This window comes from Xenopus tropicalis, chromosome 3, assembly GCF_000004195.4.
Source record: "Xenopus tropicalis strain Nigerian chromosome 3, UCB_Xtro_10.0, whole genome shotgun sequence".
In the NCBI taxonomy this organism is placed as follows: domain Eukaryota; kingdom Metazoa; phylum Chordata; class Amphibia; order Anura; family Pipidae; genus Xenopus; species Xenopus tropicalis.
The window spans coordinates 115,853,200-115,869,363 of record NC_030679.2 but is presented as its reverse complement, the minus strand read 5'-3'; the positions used below and the strand labels follow the sequence as shown (position 1 = coordinate 115,869,363).

Genomic DNA, 16,164 nt, shown 5'->3' with positions numbered 1-16,164 from the left:
TTTCTCTTTTGAGTCTTCCTACCACTAAGGGACTAAAGGTTGCAAAGTAGAAAAGTAGGCTGAATGCGTCACCTAAAACATTGGCATGCAGGTCCAGACTGAGATACAAAATAGTCCCTGGCATTTCAAGTACACAGAGGCCCTAACAGCCCCCCCCAGCCCAATAATTAGTGACTGTCTATGGCACCTTACAGCAGCCCCTCCGGCATTTGCCAGAATCTACAGATTGGTAGTCTGTTTCTGTAGACATGCCTGTTCTAATCTGTAAATTAAATTGGGATCCAGTTGCTCAAATATTCCTTATTCTGTATTCATGAAATTATTGTGAGATCAGGGGCACTATATAACTACGAGATGTTTTACCAATACAGTTACTTGGCAGTAAGCAAGGGGTGTGACTATATGCAGTGTAGTAAAGTAGTTGTGTGTTACAGCTGTAAATAAGGATACAGGTCCTACACCCACTTCCAGGTTGTGCTCCACGAGTCTGCACAGGTAGAACAAACCAGCGCACAATCATATTTGGAATGAATACACTGTTGGCTGGCCTTTTTAGTAAAATCAGAGAACTTCACAGATTCTGGTCTTGGATTTGCTTTCAGAAAACCTGTGCAGTGTAACAAGTGGTACAACTACCATACAGCAGACACCCATGGGTCAGGGGGACCCACCCACTTCAAAGAAGCAAGCCAAGTTATGTAAACAGAAGTTACTGGGATCTCAGCAAAGTCATTTAAGGGCTTCCATAAACTTTGAAAAAAATAAAACTAAACTGCTTATTAGTCCGTGTGCCACTGTCCCCTCATTCCTTCTTGGATCTCTGCAGTTTCAGGGTATGCTCCCTCTGTAGTTTGACCCCTGCAGGGAACTAACTGCCTGTGATTTCTCCATCTTCGCCTGGGTTTCCTCCACAACACCAGGCCCAGACTGGCAATCTGTGGGTTCTCGCAAATGCCAGAGGGGCTGCTATAAGATGCCATAGACTGTCACTATTTATTGGGCTGGTGGGGGGACTGTTTGGGGCTCTGTGTACAGGGCTGGATTTCTGCAGTGGGGAGAGGATGCGCTAAAGTTTCGGCACGTCCTCTCCCCATTGCTCCGTATGTGGGCAGAATATTCTGGTGCCGCTTGGCGACATGCCACCCCTAAATTTCTGCCACCCTAGGCCCAGGCCTTTGTGGCCTCTCTACAAATCTGGCCCCGTCTGTGTACTTGAAATGCCAGTCTATTTTGACTCTCAGTCCATCCTTGCAGAAAACCCCAAAATCATACAGGTGGGCTCTCTGGTTAATGATGGAGTTGACACCAGAGTGTAATGTGTGAATATGTAAGCTCTTTTGTACCTATTGTTGTGCGCACACATCCATTAATTGAACAACGCTGTGGAATATGTTTGCGTTTTATATATACATGTATTTTACAAATATAATATATAATAGTAAAGGGGATAGGGTTGGCACTTTCCCAGCCTTGTAAAAATGATGCTTTGTACTAATGTTATTAACTGGGGGGGGGGGGGCTGTATTTTTTTCCACAGAAGGAAATGCTTTATTGGGCAAGCAATGGTGTAGTTAACAATGCCAAATAAATGACCAATGCTATATGGGAGGCTGCGTCCTATATGGATAACCGAATACGGTGGCTGAGGAGGGCGTTACAAGGCATTTCCACGGCAGGACAAGTCTAGTCCCTCGTGTGCAATGAGACTTTAGCCGCATCTCCTGTGCAGAAGGAAAGTTTGTTTTCTCCCCGCCCCCTCCATTTCGTAGCCACGTTACACGGACCCTCACTGACTCTGCAGCCAATGGCAGGCTGGGGACGGGAGCCGGGCGGGTTCAATCTCCTGTTCCTGGGGTTTGTTGGCTCTTAAAGAGCCGCCGCTAGAGTGACGTGAGAAGGTGCTGGTGTGTTTGCCGGAGAGAGACCGGGCCGGGCGGCAGCCGTGGGGCTTGGAGCCGCAACTCATTGGGAGAAAGAAAAGGAAACGCTGGAGGGACGGGGAAGTGCCGGGGGCCGAGCCGTGACACGGAGACCCCTCACCAGGCCCAAGCTCAGATGGGAAAGGGGGTTGGGGTGAGAGGAGGGGGTGTAAGGCCAGATTTGCAGGAGTGAGGGGCTGAGAGCGGGGAGAAGCGAGTTGGGCTGCCGGGCTGGAGTTATGTGGGGGCTGCACGCTGTGAGGGGGGCCGGCGGCAGAGCCTGAGTGCGGACTATGTGCCGGGGCAGCTGATACAGCCGGCAGGGAGCACACAATGCCGCTACTCGTGTAGGGACTTCCATGGGCACTGACTCTATGGGCTGAGAGAGACTGACACCCGGACACAGCGGCGGCCTCTCATGTGCTGCTAGGGCTCGCACGGTGCTGCTATTGTGCGGGGGGGAGGCTGCAGGGTAGCGGGCCCCGGTAGATGCTGAGAGGGCTCGGAGGCTGCAGGGTAGCGGGCCCCGGTAGATGCTGAGAGGGCTCGGAGGCTGCAGGGTAGCGGGCCCCGGTAGATGCTGAGAGGGCTCGGAGGCTGCAGGGTAGCGGGCCCCGGTAGATGCTGAGAGGGCTCGGAGGCTGCAGGGTAGCGGGCCCCGGTAGATGCTGAGAGGGCTCGGAGGCTGCTTTGGATGCTGATTTCAGCCTGACACAGTCGCAGCAGGAGATCGCACCCCGAGGGATGGCTGCCAGAAGTCGCCACTCGTTGCTCAGTGTCCTGCTGGGGCTGGTCCTGGGCTTCCTCCTCGCCTCCAGGTTTATCTTGCCCAGAGCGGCCGAGCTGCAGAGAGCCAGCCGTAGGAGAGCGGGCGGTGGGGGGGTATCAGGGGGGCAGGCTGGGAGCTGTGGCCGACAATCTGCCTTAAGGAACGATTACAGCGGGGTGCTGGGCTGGCAACAGCGGCTACACACGGACACCGGGGCTCTGAGCCCGGCCAGCGAGGAAGACATCCCCACGGACAAGAACTTCCTTTTTGTTGGGGTCATGACAGCTCAGAAGTACCTGGAAACCAGAGCAGTGGCCGCTTATGGGTGAGTGCAGCTCCCTGCTCATTCCCCACTCCCACCAGCTCTAGTCTCAGGGGCTGCTGGGGGATGTAGTTCAGCAACAGAACATTAGAGAGTGACTGAGGGAAACTGCTCATTTGGCAGCCAGGTTCCTAACTGCCATGCTGTGCCCTCCAGCCATTGTTGCGCTGCAGCTCCCATCATCTGTAGCTACTGGCACTTTATCAGTGAGACTATGAATGGCTGGAGTTTGTGGGATGCTGCAGTTCCTTCTCAGTAGTGTGTGCTTCTTACTGTAACTAAATGGGTATTGGTAGTGTATGTCTGCTAACTGCATTGCATGCTGCACATGTCTTTGTTTCTGTTTCATTTATCTTCCTTAGCAGTACAGAACTATTAAACTCCATTTCTATGGCAACCAGTGGGACACCTATCCGTTACTACTTGGGCATTGGGCTGCAATGGGCACTGCTTTTTTTGTGTAATACATTGCAAAAAGAACTTTATGATATTTCTGTAGGGGAGAGTGTTGAACTACAGGTTTTATATGGCTGACATTTATATCACTGTTCTTAAAATCCTTAACTCACTATAATACATGAATTATTTAGCTGTTTTAATTAGTTTATCAGATTGCTATTTTCCAGAACAAAAATATCCTTATGCCCAGTAGGAAATAAAACTGTTCCAGTGGAGTAGAATAATGAAGTATTTGCTGTTGGCATAGTTGGTGTCATGCTGAGAAGTTCCTTCTGTACAAAATCTTGCAGTGAAATCTTTTTCTGGGGTTAAGTTACTGACAAGATGAAGATGCTGTCACTCATTATAAAGGCAAAACATGAATGACAAGGCATAGAACTTTAACAATAGAATGCAATTTTACTTACTACCCTGTCTTTATGGTGATATTTGTATGTATATCTTTATTTATAAAGTGCTACTTATGTACACAGCGTTGTAAGTCAACCATTGGTTCCCTGAAGGTCAGAGATGTCTGGATTACATACAGTGTCTTGTACGGTATTTCTTAAATTTACTTTATATAGCTAGGCATCACGGGGGCTGGCATAGCTTTGGGTAGTATGATCTCATAGCCATAGTTGTAAGTAGGGTTGATATTCATCCATTTCCTTTTGCTTAAATAATGCATTGCTTCATAGCTTACTCTATGCACTAAATATTTCTCTGAAATATATCTGACTTCATTAAGTCATGTGTGGGAGCTGCCATGTAGTATGCCTGGTCCTTTCTAGGAATCTCTGGGGCTGTCCTTTTGACATTTGTGCCTTAAGAATGCATAGCGTGCGTGTGTGTGTGCTATGCCCTCATACTTCACTGGCATAGAAAACAGTGCAAAATTGTCTCTGCGGTCACATTTCTTTTTATGTTACATTCACACATAGAAATACGTTCATGAAAGGTGCCTACATTAATCTACACTTTTTACAAGTTTTGTATTTATTCTCTGCCCTGGCCACAGCACAGTCTGGCAAATATTATATTTTGTATTACCTTGATTGTAAATGACAATGCAGTCCATGTTATTACATCTTATTAACCATATCACTTGCAGCCTTAGGCCGTATGTATGTATATCTTTTTTTTTTTTTTCTCTAAAGTGCTACTTATGCATGTTAATATCTAATTGCAGTCGGATGATTGCTTAGTGGGAAGTCTAATCCAGCTTCCCCAGGTTAGCGTTGATGGAGCTACATGTGGCCCAGGGATTGCTTTAGTTGGCAGTCCAATACAGTTGTGGCTCCCCATATATGGAATCCCACTGACATGAATGGGAAGCACTTTCCATGTGGCTTGTAAGAGTTAATTCTGTTAGAAAATTCAGGCAAATGTTGGCTACAATTGTCTGACACCAAAAGCATCTCCTTTTCAAATCCAAACTGATAGTGATAGGTGCTTCTTTAGTTATTATTCAAGTTTTGTGGAAATGCCTAATGGCTGGAGACCACACTGTACTGTTGGCCCATAGCTGACCCCTCTGCCTATTGATCTGCTCAGTGACTGAACTTTTTGAGCAATCTGATTTGCTCCCAATGGGTATCCAAATAGTCCACAGATACACTTGTTTGCCTTCCTGGATAAATGCCAAACCTGGCTGTGTATGGTCACTGTATATGTTGGGAAATGGTATTTTCTCATAGTGTGTGGTGTGTTATGGCTTATCTGATCCTGTACAGCACCTGTGTTCATGTCAAGAGATACTAAAATTTATGGCTCTGCTGCTATTATGGATTTGATTAGTCCCTCTTGGCGTGAAGACAAACGGAGCTACTAGTAGCAGCTATATGTCACGGCTACAGTATCTCTGTGTGTCTTCACCTTTAAAACTCATGGTTGCATAATTCCCTCTGCTATAGGTCCAAGAGTATCCAGGGCCACCATTAAAGCCATCTAATTGAGCTTCTTGACCAATTGTGCTGGACTTCCCTGCCCAGTTTCTAATTTTAAGTGTTACATTACCATTAATTATTACGGCTGTTATGTGAAAGCGGCCTTATACTACAGTGTCTTGGCATGTGGTTGGAAACTTGAGCGTTTGGAGGAAACGTGCATATATTTTGTGATCATACACTTAGTACATGGTTCTCACTCAACCCTAAAACTGCAAGGGTGCAGTGATTACCTATTTGATCACAATTTGTGGGAATTTTATAAATTAAAAGTCAAGAATATAGGCAGAGTGGTGAGAGCATTCTTTGCTTCAGTTGGTCAACAAAGCTATTCCCTTGATAAAACTAACCACAAAGGCCAGGGGAACCATATCAGTTTCACAAGACTTGGTATCCTTGGAGTAATTTAGACTCTTCTTTTCACTAATTGTATTTGCCGTAGCTTCTTTCACCTACCTTTTACAATTCTGATTGCACTAAGTCACTGTGTTGGTTGTTCTCCATATGTAATTCTGAAGTCTCTGTTCAGCCTTGTGCAACCGTGAGTTTGCTTTATATACAGGATATTCTGCATAGCTTTAAGCTGGCCACAATACAGGCCAAGGAAGGCACTAATTATCCCATACTTCTTGAGTAAGTTATCAGTACTTGCCTTATCCCTTTGGCCTTATCCAGCCGTTTCAGACTTGGACATTTTTCTTTCCAAGTTTAAGATGCATGAGAAAATTCTGTACTTGTATGGCCATAGTTATGTGTAATATGTGTGGGAACATTTATACTGGTTGCTTTTAATACCGTTATTAATAAAAAAAAAAAAAAGTAGAATCCTTGCTCAACTTCAGCTGTGACTTTTGAAAAAAGTCACATTGAGATCTGAGCATTTTTGTTAGAGAGCAGTAGTACACAGATTACTGGCTGGTGCTTGGATTTTCAGGTAAACCCATTTAAAATTCTAATTTATCGCTCAGTATTTTCTACGTGCCAAACCTTGTACGTGCAAATATAAATAAATCTTAATCCTAAAGTGTGCAGCTGAAAAACTGAAAGTAAAACTAAACCCTAAAAATGAATATGGCTAAAATGCCATGTCTTCTATACTAAACCTAAAAGTTTAGCATTTCTATAGTATCAATGATTTTTTCAACATCTTGTCAGTAACCCTCCCCCCCCCACATGCTCAGTGCACTCTTCGCAGCTATTGCGAAGCTGAGAGGTCCTTGCAAATTATCAAGAAGAAAATGCGCTTGGCCTGTCAAACAAGCTGATGCTACAGGGCTGATTATTAAATTCTGTCCCCGCAGCTCCGTAAGGGAGTTTGAAAGTTTGTTTGCTCACACACGCGCGCGCGCGCGGGGGGGGGGGTGGGTGTCTCTGGCCCCCTCAAAGTTGAAATCCGGCACTGCTTATATTGTGACATTTATGTTCTATATATACAGTATATATAGACAACAGCATAGAGCGTGTGCAGGGAATCATCAGAAAAGAAGATGGGGGGTATATTTTGGGGCACAGATCTTCCCTGCTAGAGTTGCCTTGGGCTGTACAATATTTCTGCCCTATGTCTTTAGTGAAGCTTTAGTTCTCCTCCTTTAAAAAATCCCCAATACCCTAATGAAGTGAAATAAAACCCATGCTGAAAAAAGGGAACCGGTTAAAAGTTTACTTCGACTCTATTAATTCTTGTACAATTTGTTTTTAAATGTATGGTTAAGTAATGTTTGAGTTACAATTGATTCTTGCAAATGGTGTTCAGAAGATGTAATTAAACTATAACACAGCTTAAATATGAGTAGGACAAGTGTGACAGATTTCTATAGACCAGCACATGGGGTGCTTGCTGGTTAATGATATTGCCATCATTAAAATTGGCCATACACAGATAGTCTTGTTCAGCTGAAGGCTCTGGTATTGATCGTATGTTTTAATGCAATGATCTAAAACTAACATTCAGATTGAAATTGTAGGATAAATTCTAAAAAAAAACAAAAAAAAACTGAGAATGTTCTGAACATAAAATAATTGGCAGACCACAATTCTGACACCCCAGCAATACATTGTAGATCACTCAAGGATATCGCAATACATGCACCGATATATTATTGTTATCCTTAATTTTCCAACCCACGTTTTGTACAATTATATCATTGCATATATAGCCAACTTAAATTATTAAAAATCTGGCTCATAGACAAATCATGGGTACGGATTTGTGGTTTTACAAATACGGTTTGTTACAAGCCAGAAATAAAGGTTGCCAAACAATGGCTGACCTGACCTTACTGTTATCAGACCAATCGACCAGAGGTTGAACAGTAGGATATTTTTTTACTGCCTTTATAAATCGGATCTGAGAAGTAAAGGTGACCATTCAAAGGCAGATTTGATTTTCTGATTCATCCCCTTCAGACTGAAGGTAGCCATACATGGGCAGATTTCAGCTGCTGTATCGGGTCCTTCAGACCATTCGGCAGCTTGTCTGTCTGTGTATGGGCACCCCCAACGGACCTCTAGGTACCTGGAGAAGCTCTAATAACTGATACGTTTTAAATTAAAAAAAAACAGATTTGTTGGTTTAAGGATAAAACTGTAAATAATAGAGTGAATTATTTGCTATGTATACAGTGTAATTTAGAAATAAAAAAAATATACCATAAAAATCATGCCGTATCCCTTTAATGTGTATGGCCAGCTTCAGGTTGTCAGTGTAGATAGAAAACCTATAAAATGTGCACAAGAAGAAAAAATAATTTTGAATTAGTAACCTGTAACCTATTCTAAAATGGCAAAGGTCTGCCTTTGTATTTACTTTAACAGACAGTGACTAACTGGAATTTTCTAAACTGTAAAGAATCTTTACATGTGTGATAAGTGACTAATGCACTAGGAAAATAGCAAGGTCTTGTGTAATTTGACTGCTCCAGATGTTGACTCGGGCTTCCTGGCAGTTGTTGGGGATAAATGAACCATTCCCAGCAATGTATGTGACTATATTAGTGCAAGGGTAGCCAGAAGCTCTGGTCCCATCTACATTTCTTGAGGACATATTTGGAGCTTCTGTTTGCTGCCTCTGGACCCTAAGGTTACAAAAATGTGTAGGATTGAGTTAGTTTAAAACCAAGGTTAGGCTATAGATGATATCTTTAAATTATTGTAATATTTCCGTGCTGATCTGTTGCCTTAGTCATAAAGGCCACTATTATAATACAAGTTTGTCACTGAGTCTAATAGTGATTTTACTTATTTTTATCTAGGACTTGGGCAAACTCCATTCCTGGTAAAGTTGAATTTTTCTCCAGTGAAGGCTCAGATACATCTATACCGATTCCAATTGTGCCACTGCAAGGTGTGGATGACTCCTATCCACCACAGAAGAAGTCCTTCATGATGCTCAAGTACATGCATGATCACTACTTGGATCAATATGAGTGGTTTATGCGAGCAGATGATGATGTTTACATCAAAGGGGATCGCTTGGAGAACTTTTTGAGGAGCCTCAACAGCAGCGAACCACTGTTCCTTGGCCAGACTGGCCTTGGCACCACAGAGGAAATGGGCAAATTGGCACTGGAGCCCGGAGAGAATTTCTGTATGGGTGGCCCTGGTGTGATCATGAGCAGAGAAGTCCTTCGTAGGGTGGTGCCCCACATTGGCGAGTGTCTAAGGCAGATGTTTACCACCCATGAGGATGTGGAGATTGGCAGATGTGTCAGAAGATTTGCCGGAGTGCAGTGTGTCTGGTCCTATGAGGTAAATTCTGTTTAGCTTGTCAAACTTTGATTGAAAAGCCTGGCTTCTTAAAGAAATTGTGCATCTAGCATTTGAATATACTTTCTGGCCTAGAAGCATGATCCCTACACACATGCCATAGTAATATTTTTTTTACAGGTCAGCGGTTGAGTGCTCTGTGAGAAATTAGTGTTATTTGGCAAATGCGTATGTGCTCCTGACATTTTTCTGACTGCAAAGCTTAGGTAAAAAAAAATACAACAAAAATAAACAGAATAGGAAAATGGCCTGCCTGAAAACTCCTGCCAGATTACTATAACCTGTAAAGTTAGGTAACAGGGTAACGAGCTTACCTACACCCATGTTTTATTGAGAGATTCAATCTAATCGCCTTTCTTTGTGCCTGCTAGTGCCCTGAAGGATTTTGCTATCTTTCTGTACTTTGGGACAAACGCAAAACAGTATCAAGAAGTGGGGTTGTCTGCCTTCAGTTCTTTTTCAGGTTAATCAATCTGCCCATAAACACTGATATCTTGTGACAGTATATTCCAGTCCTGGCAGGAACAAATGAATAAGATATGAAGATGGATCATCCTTTCCACTTAGGATTTACAAATCCTCTCATAAGGATAAAGAGACTAGCTGCTATATTCCCTAATTAGAATGCTGTGCTCTTATTTTTAAGAAAAATACATTTTGATTATAATTCCATCACTTAAATTGCTTTCAGCACTTGCGTATTAACTACTGAAAAGCCCATATCAAGCTGTGTAGATGCCAGTTGCCCTCAGGGTGGCCTATTCATTTATCTGCAAGCAAATGTAGTCATCTGCGTTGAAAGCTTTTTTTCCCATTGTCGTTGATCTGTTAAGATGTTCAGTCCCATTAGTTAGCAGCTTAAAGATCCTTAATAGAATGACCTGTGTTAAATACCCTATTCAAAAATGTTTCTGGCCTCCATGCAGGGGGGAAAAAAGTGCAGTTAATTAGATTTATGGTTGTGGCCAAAGGGTCAACAGTTAGGAAATTGGAAGTCAGTATTTTGAAACTGATGGTTAAGGTCTGTTTCCCAAATTGGATTCTTTAACTTGGGCAATGGAAGTTGTAAAAGTAAGACCGGGTTTCGTTCCCAGTATTCCTTCTGCTTGATTTGGTACAAAGACTGTTTTTTCTTCTGTGCTAGGCTACAGATAAATGGGTGTAAGCATAGAGAATGGATAGTTCAAATTGTAAAGGCTTTGAAATTCCCTGCACTCTACCGGCTACATCCATACAGATCAGGGGCCCCTCTCCTTACTATCATGGAATGCACGTTAACTTCATTTTGTGTTTTTAAGTCTAAAGTATGATGCTTAGTCATCAGTTCTTCTCTGTCTAATGCTGTTCCCAGTTGGTAACTTTCCTTATGCTGAAGTGCTCAGTAAACCTCCTGTCTGTCTTTCAACTTGCTGCATGTTCATCCAAGGGATAAGAAGCAAACCGGATTAAACGTCATTTTTGGTTTGGGTCAGCAAAGGCTAATCTTTCCCTACTTCGTTTAAAGAGATGCCCTTACATTTATTATTAATGAAGGCCCCTTCTAGGGTTTGGAATGCAGAGCGTTGTTCCAGGTGTGCAGATATTTTATAATAAGGTGTTCAGTAACATAATCAAGTCAGCAACACCGCTAAAACTTGGAATGTCTGAGATCTCAGATTGATCGATGCATAAAAAAATGAACAATAATAAATATGCTGTACACACACTTCCATGTTTGCATGAGCTATTTGATCATGTAAACTTTTCTGTTTCATCTTTACTGATGCTCTTTTACAGGAATAAGAGTACCTGAAGCAGTGATTGATGATGGCTAGGGCTATCTGGTAGCCTGAGAGAGCATTTTGTATAGGGTTACTTCAGCCTGCAACTAACCAGCGTTACTTCAAATATTAACAGAGCTAGTGCCAGAAGTAATGGTAACAAAGGGACAGAGTAATAAAAGTGTAAAACATTTTCCATGTTTTCCCTGAACTCAGTAGATTAGGCTAGAGTCCTTCCCTTTTATTTCAGTAGGTCATTAATTTTTCACATTTTATTATTTCTTCTTTCAGTATTCCTGAGTGCAGGAACCCGCAGTCAAAAAGCCAGCAGTGTAATAAAATAATTATATTTCACTGCCCATTGCTTTGAATGGGTCTTGGCACCTGTCCCACACATAACTGCTTCTACTGGTCTCGGCCCCCTGTAGTGGCACATCAGTGACAGGACACAGGAGTGGTATGAAAGGGCCTAACTTTTGTTATAGAGCTGCTGTTCTGGGAGGTTATACATCATTCACTGGCCACTTTTTAACCTTTATTGAATAGAAAATGCCATAGAGAGGGCTATGCTGTTGTTTCTGGTGGCACAATATGTTAGTCCCTAGTAGCTTAACAGTAATGGGATATTGATAGGGTCTTCACCAATGCCGTTAATTAGTTGTTTTGGTTAATGAGCCTCAAAGATTATAATAGTGGAGAGCTTAAATGGAGATTAAACTTACATTCCACCCCCCCCCCCCCCTCCATATGTTTACATGGATGTCATGTCCCGCCCGTTATATTAGGGACTCTTTTCCTGCTTGCTTTTAGGTTAGTGTCACCTTGAAGGTCACAAGTTTACAAAGCAAAGCAGGGCTGACTATTCTAGCCTGGCACATTATTCTGGGAAGCTGCTTGTATGTACTTACTTCCTGAGGCTTATCTGAATCACTCCGTCGCATAGGGACCTGTCCACACTCACCCATCTCACAACCTGAGAAGGATCTTTAGAAAAAAAATCTATTTGACAGGAAAAGGGAGATTACAGTGGAGGCATAGTCTATGGTTTTTAAATTTTAAGCAATGGATATTCAAATACTCTAACTTTATTAAGGTGAGATTTTTGCAATCTGATTTCTTTCAAGGTTCTCTCTGGGGTGGGCATGTTATGACCCATTTCACTTGATTTGTGCTATTCATGCGATTTAGAAAACATTTAATTTACTCCAGTGAAGGCGTAATACTAGGAACGTAACCAAGGCCAGGGTTTCATGCGCTTCAGTCTAGCGCTTTGAATAGGTAGGAAAAGCAAAAGGCGAATTCCAACCCAACCAAGAAAGAAGCCTGTTTGCTTTGCTGGACTAGAGAGGGCATATCTCTTACAGACCAAGCCTTGTTAGGTCTTTGCCTGGGCACAAGGGCTGTTTGTAACAACTCTGCACCTAGGCTCCAGCATGCTGCGCTATAATTAGCATTGGGGGCTTTTTCTCTGCATGCTCACCCTAAACTAGTGGAGCAGTTATGGCAGGGAGCAGTGGGAAAGATCAGATAGTGAACAGCACTCCACACTGAGGCATTAAGCTGGCATGCAGCCTCCGATAAGGCCACTTAACCAATCTCCACCCTCCCCATGCATACACAAACTGGTTTTTGTGCAATTTCAGAACATTTGCTCCTAGTGTATTATTGTCATACCATCTAACCCCCCCCATTTTTTTTTCTTTTTTCATTTTATCACATTATCACAACCATGTCACTTTAGTAGTGTAGCCTTAAACATCCGATACATCAAGCCACTTTTTTTTTGTGTGTTTTAGCATTTTAGAAATTTCCTATATGCTGAAGCTGATTTTTTTTTTTAGTTGACCGCTGTCGACCTGCTGCATATATATATAATATATATGTAATATATATATATATTGGGTTGTAAACCCAAAAACACAGTTTTTAAAATATAATTAAAAGCAAGTTTCCTTTATACATTTAATCCTTGCTATGCCATTAAAGGCAGTCTCTGTGTGGCCATTGCAGCATTAAACTGAATGCATTGGTTATTTGTATGCGTTACGTTGTTAAACACAGATTTCTTTAAAGGGATACTGTCATGATTTTTATGGGGTATTTTTTATTTCTAAATGACACTGTTTACATAGCAAATAATTCACTCTACTATTTAAAATGTTATTCTTGAACCAACAAATGTATTACGTGTAATATTGTTGTGTAGGCGCCATCTCAGTGCATTGTGCCTGAGTCTGAGCTTTCAGAAGGAGCCAGCGCTACACATTAGAACTGCTTTTAGGTAACCTATTGTTTCTCCCACTCCTATGTAACGGAGGAGTCCCAAGCCAGACTTTGTTTTCTTACTATTGAGTGCTATTCTGGTACCTACTGGGAGCTGCTATCTTGCTCCCTTCCCATTGTTCTGCTGATTGGCTGCTGGGAGGGGGGTGATATGATATCACTCCATCTTGCAGCTCAGCAGTAAAGTGTGACTGAAGTTTATCAGAGCACAGGTCACATGGCGCCCTGGGAAATGAAGAATATGGCTAGCCCCATATAAAATTTCAAAACTAAATGTAAAAAAAAAATCATTATTTTTTTATTTTAAAAACAGATTTCAATGCAGGATTCTGCAGGAAAAGCTCTATTAACTGATGTGTTTTGAAAAAAAAAACCTGTTTTCTTGTATTCCTTTAATAACCGTGAGACTGAAGATAGTTTTGACTGTTAATGAAGTGTGGGGAGATTTTATTTGTTATTGTACAACAAGCTTACCGTGAAACGATTGTTTACAAGTATGATTTGTCCATCAATGACACTGACCATTTCAAGTGATATTGTCTAGTTAAAGCTGGGAAAACTGTGGGTAACTGCCTGATTGGTTCTGCAAACAAATATTTCAAACCTGCCTGATCGCTTTTCTGACGATTGTTTGGTGCCCAGTAACGTTATGATAATTTGATGGATTTGTCAGATTTCGCTGAAATTGGTCATTAAGGAGAGAAAAACTATTAAATGTATGGCAAGCTTAACACAGTTGCGGTTTGTTATACCAACTTGTCACTGAAGACACCGTAGTATGTTTTTATTTAAATCATTCCAGTAATTGGTTTAAAAGTTAGAAAGCCCTCTGCAACATATAGAATGTGTTTGCAGCAAGATTCCAGCATTTGTCCTTCTGGCCCAGGACTTCTCAAAACTTGACTCTGGGTTTAATCCACAGTTAATTAAACTGCCATGAATTATAGAACTAATCTGTGTTAATTCCCTGGATCACTACTCTGCAGTTACCAATGCACAGATGTTTTGCTTCAGCGACGGGGTCATGTTAAAGCTGTTGGTTGGTAATAAAAAAAACTGTTGAAGACATACATCCTTAACCTCCTGAGAAGTTTTAGGCACATGCTTTATTAACACTTTCTCTGCCAGATGTTATTGTACCACTAGGGGAAAAACCATTTTCTCTTTGGCATCTATCCTTTGTGAATTACTGCTTTAAAGCGGTTTAAAACCCAAGATATATATAATTTTATATGTTAAAAGTTAACCATAAAATAATTCTAAATGTGTAATTGCTGTTAGCAGGATCTGTCTGTCTTTTGCTGTTCATATAACGGAAACAATGTTGTTTGGTTTTCAGTAATCCGCTTCCATCCAGCCAAGAATCTAATTTCTACAATGTCTTGCATATTCTGTGATTAAGAACCTGTAAAAAGGAGAAATTGTGGGAATCTGGGAGTCTTTGCTTCATTGTTTCAATGAGTGCAGTGAATAGGACAGAAGGTTTCTCCTTTCAAAAGTATATGCATGGGACCCATTATCCAGAATGCTTGGGACCTGGGGTTTTCCGGATAAGGGATTTTTCCATAATTTGGATCTCCTGCCTGTCTACTAAAAAAAAAATCATTTAAACATTAATAAACCCAGTAGGATTGATTTGCTACCAATAAGGATTCATTATATCTTAGTTGGGATCAAGTACTAGGTACTGTTTTATTATTACAGAGAAAAAGGAAATTTTGAACATTTTTAAAAATGTGAATTATTTGATTAAAATGGAGTCTATGGGAGATGGCCTTTCCATAATTCAGAACTTTCTGGATAATGGGTTTCCTAATAAGGGGTCTGATACCTGTACACTATCTTTCAGATCATTAAATATTTCAGTGCTGTCTGTGTTTTTTCAGCCTTTAAAGGTAGGGGTACACATGGTGTATGATTTGCTTTGGAGCTGTGGATAGGAGCAGGTAGGTTGGCCTGCGCCCAAAATGCAGGCTGAGAGAAACCTACCTGCTCCTATGCACAGGTTTGTGTAGCTGCAGACAGGCACTGGGTTAACCTGTGCACAACTACACTAAGGGAACTGCCCCCCAGAAATGCATTTCTTGGTCCAAAAATCAGTGCTGCTGAGCTGTGGATGGGAGTGGATCCGCTTTTCTAGCCCAAAACGCAGGCTGGGAAAAATGGATCATAGACCCCATGTGCCTTATCCAGAAAACATCAGATCCCAAGTATTCTGTATAATTCCATATCTATATAGGCATGCTAAATATTTCTAGAATGAAACATGATTGTCCATAAACCCCCCAACTGACCGGAAACTGTAATGTTTCCTGTACCATATACAGTGATTTACACACTTAAAGGAGCAGGACACCTTCACAAAACTAATATTTTAAAATGGTTCTCCACAAAAGAGTGACTCAGTTGCTTTTCTTATTTTTAAAATTTTTCCAAAATTGGTATTGGCTGTACCTTATTTAAAAGGCCAGTAATGCCAAAAATGTTACTCCTACATACAAGATTACTTAATAATGCTTGTGGCCATTAAAGATTCTATTTTGAAAGAGCAGAAGAGAGCTTTTTAGAAAGCTTTTAGAGTTCCTTTAACAGAAATCAGATTAGCCAATTTTTTTTTTTTTTATTGCAAATACTTCCTTCAAGATCATGTGAGTGTGACTGTTAAAAGTTCATTTTAAGAGCTCTTGCATTATTATACATGTATACTGGGCCTATTTTTACTTTATTTATTTATTTGTATGGATGTGGTTTCTTTTATATGTCCCTTTTTGTCCACAAAGTGTACCAAGCAATGACCAAATGGGCCACCTACAAAAAGCATGAATTTTCTAAAGCTATATGTGCATGATGAGTAAGAAGAACTCGCATGTTTGTTATATGCTTAGTTTATGGCATTGAAGAGCCAAGCAAACTTTTCTATGTGTTCTTGGTAAATTGGTGCTTTTCTTTGCCCCATTGT

The 16,164-nt window shown here is 41.5% G+C and overlaps 1 protein-coding gene across 2 annotated transcripts in view; it reads left to right on the top strand.

Moving 5' to 3' along the window:
- Positions 1 to 2,105: 2,105 nt before the first annotated feature.
- Positions 2,106 to 16,164, top strand: part of chsy1 (chondroitin sulfate synthase 1) — a 37,312-nt gene continuing 23,253 nt past the window's right edge. The window contains exons 1-3 of one of the 2 annotated variants that reach the window (XM_031897498.1): positions 2,106 to 2,559; positions 2,604 to 3,013; positions 8,649 to 9,144. In XM_031897498.1, coding sequence (XP_031753358.1) covers positions 2,664 to 3,013; positions 8,649 to 9,144 — 846 coding nt within the window. In that variant the 5' untranslated portion in view covers positions 2,106 to 2,559; positions 2,604 to 2,663. 2 annotated transcript variants of the gene reach the window in all.